Source organism: Lithobates pipiens, unplaced genomic scaffold (genome assembly GCF_037356315.1).
Source record: "Lithobates pipiens isolate NorthernLeopardFrog02 unplaced genomic scaffold, aLitPip1_a1.2 Scaffold_19, whole genome shotgun sequence".
Taxonomy (NCBI): domain Eukaryota; kingdom Metazoa; phylum Chordata; class Amphibia; order Anura; family Ranidae; genus Lithobates; species Lithobates pipiens.
In genome coordinates, this window is record NW_027507764.1 from 14,376,542 (window position 1) to 14,388,562 (window position 12,021).

A 12,021-nucleotide genomic window follows, 5' to 3' on the forward strand; every position below is an offset into this window, starting at 1 on the left:
AGGCTTAGGTTTCAGGTAAGTGACACATAGTGGGCTATTATGCGATGCGATGCGATGCATAGCAGCCCATTATGCTTTACCTTTGCAGGGAAATAAGGAGGAAGTAAAATCCATCAGGGTTTACTTCCTCTTTAAGTGTAAGGAGCATTTTTACAACTCACCATCACACTAATGTATCTTGAGTTGCTTAGTAATTTTTACTGGGGTTTAGAGAGACCAGAAAGTGTTTTCAAGGGTTCCGATGTGATGAAAAGGTTGAGAAAGGCTGCTATAGAGCGATATGCTTTATTCGTATTTCATGTTTGAGGTTTACAACCACTTTAACCACTTTAACCACTTCCCGACCAGCGCGCGCTGATGTACGTCGGCAGAATGGCACGGGCAGGCAAATGGGCGTACCTGTACGTCCCTTTAAATTTGGCACCCTGCCATCGTGAGCGCGCCCCCGTGAGTCCGGTCACGGGTCCCGTGGACTCGATCGCCGTGGGCATACCCGCAATCGTCTCACGGGGCGGCTAAACTAGGAGATGCCATTGTAAACAGCATCTCCCAGTTCTGCCTAGCAACAAGTGACGCTGATCTCTGCTCCATGTGATTGGATCAGATATCAGTGTTCACTAAAAGAAAGCCCAGCCCCCAACAGTTAGTAACACGCCCCTAGGAACACTTAATCCCTACACTGCCACCCACTGGTTAACCCCTTCACTGCCAGTGTCATTTACACAGGAATCACTGCATTTATATAGCACTGATTGCTGTATAAATGACAATGGTCCCAAAAATGTGTCAAAAATGTGTCCGCCATAATGCCGCAGTCACAATAAAAATCGCTGATCGCCGCCATTACTAGTAAAAAAAAACAATTATTAATAAAAATGCCATAAAACTGTCCCCTATTTTGTAAACGCTATAAATTTTGCGCAAACCAATCAATAAACGCTTATTGTGATTTTTTTTACCAAAAATATGTAGAAGAATACGTATCGGCCTAAACTGAGGGAAAAAAAAGTTTTTTTATATATTTTTGGGGGATATTTATTATAACAAAAAGTAAATAATGCGGTTTTTTCAAAATTGTCGCTCTATTTTTGTTTATAGCGCAAAAAATAAAAACCGCAGGGGTGATAAAATACCACCAAAAGAAAGCTTTATTTGTAGGAAAAAAGGACGTCAATTTTGTTTGGGAGCCACGTCGCATGATCGCGCAATTGTCAGTTAAAGCGATGCAGTGTCGAATCGCAAAAAGTGGTCTGGTCTTAAGCCAGCAAAATGGTCCGGGGCTGAAGTGGTTAAAGCAGTATTAAACCCAAAAAACACAAATATATTAAATTGCAGCTTACCAATTTTTAGAATATATATATTGTTGTTTTTGGGGTTTAATATTGCTTTAAGCGTTGCCAGTAATTCAGTAATTGTTGCAAGAGATGTCCCTTTGCACCCAGGGATATAACTACTGCAAGGAGAATGAGGCAATATATTGCCTGGCGGGTATGTACTGGGGGAAGTAGGGAACTGATTAGAAGAACAGAAGGTTATCAGTTGCAACTACCATGAATGCCAAAATGGATATAACTAATAGCCCTTGTACACGCGGTCGGAGATTCCGACAACCAAATCCGTTGGATTTTGTCCGTCGGATCTTGTCCGAAACTGTTGCATACACACGGTCGGACAAAGTTGTCTAAAAATACGATCTTTCAAAACGTGATGATGTAATTTTGTTACGATGGGACTAGATTCAGGCTAGTAGCCAATAACTTTGATGTAGGAATTTGATCTGAGCATGCGTGGCACTTTGTCCGATCAAAATGCTCTACACATGATCGGAGTATGTCCTATCGGACCAGTTTGTCGGAAAATATTTCCAGCAAGTTGGAAAATTGGGTCAGACGGATATTCCGACGGAAACAGTCCGATGCAGACCACACACAGTCGGATTATCCGACAACACGGTCCGATAGGACACATTCCGACGGAATCTCCGACCGTGTGTACAAGGGCATAGACAGACATTCGGACCAGATATACAGGGGGTTACTAAATTTGATGAAACGTCATACCAGTATGAAGGAGGTCAGCTGCCAGTCTCTTCTTTATCTTAAAGGCGATCCCGCTAATAACAGAGAGACAGATTTCTTTTCATACCAATTTTTTAAAAAGTATCTAAGCTAAACACACAATCATGTTATCCCAAAGTATACATCTAAATCAGTGGTCTCCAAACTGTGGCCCTGGGGCTGGATGTGACCCTTTGCTTGCCTCTATCTGGCCCTTGGAGCACCATTCCATCCACCGTCACCAGCAATGGGGCATAATTCTCGTTCGCTGACACCAACAATGGGGCATAATTCCTGTCGCTCTCACCAACAATGGGGCATTATGCCTCCCCCTGACACCATCAAATAGGGCACAGTTCCTCCCACTGACACCAACGATGGGGCATAATTCTTTCCATTGATACCAATGATGGCCCACTAAATGAACCTAGACCAACTTATATATAGGAGTGTATTACATCACTGTCGGGGCATGGAGGGTTTTGGAAGGAATTACCAGACCCTGCTTTCAATAAGGTTTACAACTACTTCCCTAACAATATGAAGAATAGATCCATTGCTGGTTATGGAGGCAATTTCAGAACTTCCTGGAGTTTTTCTTTATTTTATTAAAATTCAATTAAGCTGTTGGTTGGTTCGTTCGTTATAGGCATTTAAAAAAAAAATTTTACTGCTTGACAATGGTAACTGACTCTCTGTGTGTCCTGATGTCTCCTGCAGAATGAAGACTTTGGTGGCTTTGCTTTTCCTGGGGTCGTTGGGTCTGGCTTGGAGCTGCAGCCGTCCACCTGGAGGTAAGAATATTATACTGTAAAGGTAAAAAGTAAAATAAAAATAAAAATAAAATAAAATAAAAATGACTATAGTTCACTAGATGAGGAACCAGTACCAGTATTTTAACCTCATGTTGATGACGCAAGCCTACTGTATATGCTGTATGGAGGGTGGGCCTACAAGTAGAGCTGAAGGCCAAACATTTTTTGGATAGAGTAAGGGAGGGTTATAACCCCTGACAATTTTTGTTTTACTGGCCATCCTTATTGTGCCCCATTGTGGAGACTTCCTTTCGCTTCCTGTCCCATAGCCACATCAAGTGAGAGAAAATCCACCTAAAAATGGAAAGTACAAAATCTGGCACAACTTTGCATGGTAGTCAATCAGCTTCTAACTTAACCTTGTTCAATTAAGCCTATGCTAACAAGGCAGATCGCTGTTCTGCCAGTAGGGAAGGCATGGATCCTGTGCTCCCGCAACTCTGGGACAAGGATCCATGCCTCCCCCTAGTAAAAGCACCTCCCCCCACAGTACACAAGCATTGGCTAGGCACACAGTTAACCCTTTGATCGCCCCTGATGTTAACTCTTCCCAGCCAGTGTCATTACTACAGTGACAGTGCATATTTTTTAGCACTGATCACTGTATTAGTTGACAAGTAAAAAGGTGCAATGCTCAGATACCTCAAAATGACAATATGTAGTCCATAATAGTCTGATGGCAAATATGAGGGAGAAAATAGGTGAGTCTGTCAGGGCTGCCACCACGAGGACCAGAAGCAAGTTTCGGCGAAGCTAGGAAAAAAACAAGGAAAGGGGCGCCTCTGAATATATATCAAGTAACAAATTATTTATAGCCTAGGATAACGTTATCCTCTAGCGAGAAACCATTGCCCGTCTAGGCTCTGAGGAAAGGGGTTCTCCCCTGAAACGCGTCAACCATTGTGTTGGGGTATCGGTCGATTTACTTGACATCAGATCTGGGCTTGTTGATGTTCGGTGAGGTGGACCCTGCTGTATTGATTATGGCTTTTATCAATACTCATTTGTGAGTAGCCATTTTGCTATATGTCTGGTTTGAATAAAGCTCTGTCTATGGTAATGCACTAGGTCAGTGCGCCCTCCTTTTCTGTTTTGTTTTCTCCAGCGTTTGAATACTCATTATTCTGAGGAGGGCTGCAAGACTTCTAGACACTACCCTGTGAAGCTGCCTGTATCACATATTGAGGATCCTGACACCAGAGCGCAGGAGAAGTTGTTCTTTTCTTGTGTTCTTCGGGTCATAGTCAGCATATTTCTTCCTCCAAACAGGGCAACATTTTGGTCTCATCTGACCACAGCACTTTCTCCCAATCCTTCTCTGAATCATTTAGATGTTTATTGGCATAACTGTACATGTGCCTTCTTGAGGAGGGGGACTCGCCGTGTTTGGAGGATGAAAAATTCTGACTAGTACCCTAAGAAAATTACCCCTACAGTCAGAGGCGGCTCTAGGCTTTGCGAGGCCTTAGGCAAATCTGAGGCATGAGGTCCCATTCACATCCATAATAGGGAAAAATAATTCAAGCGATAAAAATTAACTGTATAAATTGCATACTGTATATTAAGAGTTTCAAATTCTATGAACTATGAATTCAATGTTTATATAATTTTCTCTAACCAATTCTTTAACCAGCACAGAGTTCCCCCATATATTAGAGTCTGCGGGATTCCACCTTACAGTGCAAGGGAACTCTGATATAAAAGGGGAATGCTGCGGATCATGATCTAAGGGGGAACCTGCAGACTTTGGTGTAAAGGGGAACTCTAATGTAAGGGAGCGGGGAGCTCTGGTGACCAAAGATTACCTTTATATCAGAGTCCACTGCATTCTCCTTTACATCACAGAGTTCCAACTTGCATTTAAATTGCAAACTCTAATGTGGAGGGGGCTCTGGAGCTCCTTCCGCAGAATGAGAGAGTCACAGACATGATGCAAGAGATGATCAGAGACTGCAGACATGATACAGGAGATGGTCAGAGACTGCAGACATGATACAGGAGATGATCAGAGGCTGCAGACATGATACAGGAGAAGGTCAGAGGCTGCAGACATGATACAGGAGATGATCAGAGACTGCAGACATGATACAAGAGATGGTCAGAGACTGCAGACATGATACAGGAGATGGTCAGAGGCTGCAGACATGACACAGAAGACGGTCAGAGACTGCAGACATGACACAGGAGATGGTCAGAGACTGCAGACATGACACAAGAGATGGTCAGAGACTGCAGACATGATACAAGAGATGGTCAGAGACTGTGCTGACATAGTACAGGAGATGATCAGAGACTGCAGACGTGATACAGGAGATGATCAGAGACTGCAGATGTGATACAGGAGATGGTCAGAGGCTTCAGACATGATACAAGAGATCAGTGGTGGCTGTTACTCACAATCCTTGGGGGGAGGGTGTGAAAACAAACAGAAAAAAAAAGAAACCTCAATTGCAGCCACTGTGCCCGTCAAATACAGCCACTGTGCCCGTCAAATACAGCCACTGTGTCCTCAAATGCAGCCACTGTGCCCTCAAATACAGCCACTGTGCCCATCAAATGCAGCCACTGTACCCAACAAATGCATGCCAACCCCTTTGTGGCAGACGGCATCTGTTTGATTGGGGGGAGGATATGTGCTAGGGGGGGTTTTGGGAGGGGAGAAGATATGTGCTGGGGGGGTGGATTTCATATCCAAGCCCCTTTGTAGCACAAGTCCTAAAGTCCCCCCAGCACACAGTGGCGCCACTAGGGTTGGTGTCTTCTGGTGCAGTAGAATATGGTGTCACCCCCCTGCACTTAGCAGGCTAGTGTGCTGGTGTGGCTCTCCCTCCTTAACCTGTCACAATGGATGGAGCAGGGATGGGATTGGGGGGGGGGATAGAGCTGGAATGGGATCGGGGGGATGGATGGAGCCAGAATGGTAATGGGGGATGGATAGAGCCGGGATGGGATTGGGGGGGATGGAGGGAGCCGGGATGGGATTGGGGGGATGGAGGGAGCAGAGATGGGATCGGGGGGATTCATGGAGCCGGGATGGGATGGGGGGATGCATGGAGCCGGGATGGGATCGGGGGGATGCATGGAGTCGGGATTGGGGTGGGTGGATGGAGATGGGATGGGGTGGATTGAGCTGGGAGGGTATGGGGGGATGGGATGGGAATTGGACCGGGGGGATGGATGGAACCGTGATTGGAATGGGGTGGGGTGGATGAGTTGGGATATTACGGGGGATGGATGGAGCTGGAATTGGATCTGGGGGATGGATGGAGCCAGGTTGGGATTGGGGTGGGGTGGATGGAGCCGGGATGGTATGGGGGAATGGATGGAGCTGGGATGGGATTGGGGTGGGATGGATGGAGCCGGAATGGAATCGGCGTGAGATGGATGGAGCCGGAATGGAATTAGGGTGGGGTGGATGGAGCCGGGATTGGATCGGGGGGGGATGGATGGAGCCGGGATGGGATTGGGGTGGGATGGAGCCAGGATGGGAGTGGGGTGGGGTGGAGCCAGGATGGGAGTGGGGTGGGGTGGATGTGTTGGGATATTACGGGGGATGGATGGAGCTGGAATTGGATCTGGGGATGGATGGAGCCAGGTTGGGATTGGGGTGGGGTTGATGGAGCCGGGATGGTATGGGGGAATGGATGGAGCTGGGATGGGATTGGGGTGGGATGGATGGAGCCGGAATGGAATCGGGGTGAGATGGATGGAGCCGGAATGGAATTAGGGTGGGGTGGATGGAGCCGGGATTGGATCGGGGGGATGGATGGAGCCGGGATGGGATTGGGGAGGGATGGAGCCAGGATGGGAGTGGGGTGGGGTGGAGCCAGGATGGGAGTGGGGTGGATGGAGCTGGGGATGGATGGAGCTGGGATTGGATCAGGGGGATGGATGGAACCGGGATTGGGGTGGGGTGGATGGAGCTGGGATGGTATGGGGGGATGGATGGATATCCTCTCCCCCAAATAGCTCCAAGTTAACTCTGCTTGTCCCCCCTCCCTCGCCCTCTCCCCTCCAAGGCTAACTTTTAGATTACACAGACCTCAGACCAGCGCGACTCTCGGTGAATGGTGTGACTCGTTCCCTCCTCCTCCACTGTCTACAGGAAAGCATCACAGCACAGGAGGAGGAGGAGGAGGGGCGGGTTCAGTTTGCTCCGCTCCGCAGTGCACTGTGTATCAAGCAGCTGGGGAGAGATCCCGGCTGCAATGCACAGCGGAGTGGAGTGGAGCCCGCGGTGTGCGGGAACGAAGACACCCCGCACAAGCCGCGGGAATCTGATTCGCCAGGACTTCGGGTCAAGAATGCAAGGCGGTCCCGGCGAATCATGGAGGTTGCGGTATGGGCAAATTAGGCGGCCGCGACACGCGAGGCCCCTGCGGGGGGCGAGGCCTAAGGCGACCGCCTAATTTGCCTAATTAGAGAGCCGCCTCTGCCTACAGTAAAGCACAGAGGTGGAAAAATTATGCTTTGGGGCTGTTTCTCTTCTAAAAGGTACAGACCGACTTTGCGAATGGCCGGGGCCATGTATTGTAAAATCTTGGATGAGAACCTTCTTCCCTCAGCCAGAACACTGAAGATGGGTCATGGATAGGTCTTTCAGCATGGCAATGACCCAAAGCATAGCGCCAAGGTTATAAAGGAGTGACTCAAGAACAAGCACATTAAGGTCATGGAGTGGCCTAGCCAGTCTCCAGACCTTAATTCTAGAGAAAATGTATGGAGGGGGCAGAAACTTTGAGTTGCCATGCGACCACCAAGAAACCTTAAGGATTTCGAGAAAATCTTTAAAGAGGAGTGGACCAAAATCCCTCTGAGATGTTTGCAAACCTGTTAACCAACTACAAGAAACGTCTGACCTCTGTCTGTGCTTGCCAACAAGGATTTCTCCACCAAGTACTATGTCTTGTTTTGCTTGGGGATCAAATGCTTACTGTATGTAGCACCCTGAAGTTTAGACAGGGTTGCTAAAAAATGTAGTTTGCCAGGTGGTAATTGTCCTGGTTAATTTATAGAAGATCAGTTGATTCCTTTCATGCTCTGGAATGCTGCACTCCCTCCCCTCTATCACTTGTTGGCAATGTGCTGGTGGCATTGGATTCACAAAGGTGTAGTAAGATGGGACCATGGATAGATGGGGTGTCTCAGCTAATTGACAGGGATTTCTTTGGGGGTTCTCCTTGGCCTGCTGGGAGAACCTATTTATTTAGGTGGACTCAGGTGATCGTTGTTTTGGCCACCTGGACAGCTGTCTGGGTGGACATGTGTTATGCTGCCCCAGGCTGCTAGGCCGGGAGCCTGAGGCCTATCCCGGGGACATCTGGCTGCTAGGGTGCCTGAGGGCCTATCAAGGAGCAGGAGAAGCAGCGCAGGGTTGGGACTGCAGGATTGAAGTCCAACCAAGAGTAAAGTTTCAGTCAGACGGGGAACCAGTTGTGGTTGGAGGTGGAGGGGAAGCTGTCACCACTAAGGGACCATCCATCTTGTTTCCGGAGACTACCGTGAGTAAGCTGGAGTCAGTACCAGAGAAGTCTTCTCACCAGCCTGGGACGAAGAAGAGGAGGGAAAGCTTCAGCTAGTGTCAAGCCAGAGACCTAGCGGGACAGCAGAGGTGGCGCTTGTGTCGCATCAGTGGGTGCCAACTTCCAAGTCAGGGACCTAGCAGGTCAGCAGGGGTGATGCTTGAAGAGTATCTGTGAGTACCAAGCCAGGGACCCAGCAGGGAAGTGGGGGTGACGCTTGAGGAAGATACTGCTTAACAGAGATAGAAGATCTCAGAGGATCCAGTGGTGATTGGATCCGTGAGTCTAGCGAGAGACTGGGAACTCAGTGGGCGAAGACCTATATTGAGAGACTGTGGAGTACAAGGAGACAAGTTTGTGTTGCCAATAGTTAAGTGCGATTACCATTAGTGACTGTTACAAAATTGTTGCCATAGGAGACAACAGTCCTACCTATACAGATGTAGCAAGGTCCCAGGCCTCCTTTAGTCTAATGAGAACCTCCAGAGCCAACAGCTGCTGACATACTTCCATATCGAGTGGGTTGTAAGGCATAGTGGGTGTATTGCAAGATACATTAATGGGCACCATACACTTCTTGAATGCAAAGAGATTTTTTTTTTCTTGAACAGAACTTTGGAAGCGAGGATTAGGGCCAGGCCACCCTTAGGTAGTTGCAATCTTAATTTGGCAGACTCCGAGACTTCTACAGGTAGACAGCCATGCAGGTAAAGGCATCCAGCAAGACACCACATCTGCATGTGTAGTAATGCTGTCTCCTATGGTAAGACTTTGAACAGTTCCTAACACAAGTTGTAACAACTTTACTTTCTCTACAGTCACTTCTTGTAGGTTCCAAACCCACTGAGCTCCCATTCTCTCTCACTAGACTTGCTGATTCACTGCCACCAAATCCCTTCCGATCTTCACTGAAAGGGGTTGTAAAGGTTTGTTTTTTATTTTCTAAATAGGTTCCTTTAAGCTAGTGCATTGTTGGTTCACTTACCTTTTCCTTCGATTTCCCTTCTAAATGTTTTTTTTCTTTGTTTTCTTTGTCTGAATTTCTCACTTCCTGTTCCTCCTCAGTAAGCTGTTCTGGCTGACTAAACACCGCTCGGATGATGGTGTGAAGTTTACTGAGGAGAAACAGGAAGTGAGAAATTCAGACAAAGAAAAAAAACATTTAGAAGGGAAATCGAAGAAAAAGGTAAGTGAACCAACAATGCACTAGCTTAACCACTTGCCGACCGCCGCACGACGATATACGTCGGCAGAATGGCACGGGCAGGCATATGGGCGTATATATAAGTCCCTGCCTGCCCGCGGGTGGGGGGCCCGATCGGGCCCCCCCCCGGTGCCTGCGGCGGTCGGCATTTCTTCGAGAGCGATCCGGGATGAGGGGGCGGCCATTCATTCATGGCCACCCCCTCGCGATCGCTCTCGACGAATGGAAATCCCCCGTGACATCACTTCCTCTCCTGTAATGTAAACACAGGAGAGGAAGTGATGTATTCTCTCCTCCGTGTCGGTATTTTCCGTTCCGACACGGAGGAGAGCGGATCGGTGAGTTGCACCAACACTCTACACACACAGTAGAACATGCCAGGCACACTCACACCCCCCCTTTACCCCCCGATCACCCCCCCAATTACCCCTGCCCCCCAGTCACAGTGACACCAATGTCATTTTTTTTTTTTTTTTTTTTTTTTTTTGCATTGGTGTCATTTGTGACTGTAATAACTGTTAGGGCAGTTAGAGTTAGCCCCCTTTAGTTCTAATGTACCCCCCTAACCCCCCCAATAAAGGTTTAACCCCGTGATCACCCCCCGTCGCCAGTGTCACTAAGGCTGGGTTCACATTGCAGCGGTTTATGAGAACGAATGTGATTCGCACCGCACTGCAGTGCAAATCACATCCGATCTCTGTGCGATTCGAGTTCAGCCATTCGCCGCACCCGCCGCACCCGCCACACCCGCCGCACCCGCCGCAAATTCGCACGGGACCCTTTTTTTGGCCCGCAGCAGAATCGGATCGCATGGGTGTTCACACCATGCGATCCGAGTTTGCAGATCGCACTGCGATATGCGAACTGATCTGGGGGTGTCAGTAACATTTCACTGACACTCCCAGCAGTTCGCATAGGGCAGTGTGAACTGCCGCCGGGAGGCATGCGATGCGGGAACCCGCCGCGGATTCGCGGCGTTTCCGCATCGCTCCAGTGTGAACCCAGCCTAATAAGCGATCATTTTTCTGATCGCCGTATTAGTGTCACAGGTGACGCTAGTTAGGCAGGTAGGTATTTAGGTTCGCCGCAGCTTTTTATAGCGCCAGGGACCCCCATATACTACCGCATAAAGCCCCCTGATTGCCCCCTAGTTAACCCTTTCACCAGTGATCACCATATAACTGTTACAGGTGACGCTGGTTGGTTAGTTATTTTTTTATAGTTTCAGGGCACCCGCCATTTATTACCTAATAAAGGTTTAACCCCCTGATCACCCGGCGGGTGTCATTTGTGACTAATAACTGTTAGGGCAGTTAGGGTTAGCCCCCTTTAGTTCTAAGGTACCCCCCTAACCCCCCCAATAAAGGTTTAACCCCGTGATCACCCCCCGTCGCCAGTGTCACTAAGGCTGGGTTCAGATTGCAGCGGTTTGAGAACGGATGTGATTCGCACCGCACTGCAGTGCAAATCACATCCGATCTCTGTGCGATTCGAGTTCAGCCATTCGCCGCACCCGCCACACCCGCCGCACCCGCCGCAAATTCGCACGGGACCCTTTTTTTGGCCCGCAGCAGAATCGGATCGCATGGGTGTTCACACCATGCGATCCGAGTTTGCAGATCGCACTGCGATATGCGAACTGATCTGGGGGTGTCAGTAACATTTCACTGACACTCCCAGCAGTTCGCATAGGGCAGTGTGAACTGCCGCCGGGAGGCATGCGATGCGGGAACCCGCCGCGCATTCGTGGCGTTCCCGCATCGCTCCAGTGTGAACCCAGCCTAATAAGCGATCGTTTTTCTGATCGCTGTATTAGTGTCACAGGTGACGCTAGTTAGGCAGGTAGGTATTTAGGTTCGCCGCAGCTTTTTATAGCGCCAGGGACCCCCATATACTACCGCATAAAGCCCCCTGATTGCCCCCTAGTTAACCCTTTCACCAGTGATCACCATATAACTGTTACAGGTGACGCTGGTTGGTTAGTTATTTTTTTATAGTTTCAGGGCACCCGCCATTTATTACCTAGTCTCACTAGTGTACCCGTAAATTTAGGGGTGTCTACTTTCCAAAATGGGGTCATTTGGGGGGGGTTTGTGCCATCTTGGCATTTTATGGCCTTCAAAACTGTAACGCCCTTAGAAAGCCTGAAGGCGGTGCTTGGTTTTCGGGGCCCCGTACGCGGCTAGGCTCCCAAAAAGTCCCACATATGTGGTATCCCCGTACTCAGGAGAAGCAGCAGAATTTATTTTGGGGTGTCATTTCACATATGCCCATGGCATGCGTGAGCAATATATCATTTAGTGACAACTTTGTGAAAAAAAAAAAAAAAAAAAAAAGTTTGTAATTTTCCCGCAACTTGTGGCAAAATATAAAATATTCCATGGACTCAACATGCCTCTCAGCAAATAGCTTGGGGTGTCTAC

The 12,021-nt window shown here is 48.4% G+C and overlaps 1 protein-coding gene across 1 annotated transcript in view; it reads left to right on the plus strand.

The window, feature by feature from the left end:
* Positions 1-2,766: 2,766 nt before the first annotated feature.
* The window catches only part of LOC143997914 (fucolectin-like), a 29,084-nt gene continuing 19,829 nt past the window's right edge, over positions 2,767-12,021 (plus strand). Inside the window, exon 1 of the mRNA XM_077493736.1 lies at positions 2,767-2,851. Within this exon, the coding sequence (XP_077349862.1) occupies positions 2,779-2,851 (73 nt within the window). The 5' untranslated portion in view covers positions 2,767-2,778. The remainder of the gene's footprint in view (positions 2,852-12,021) is intronic.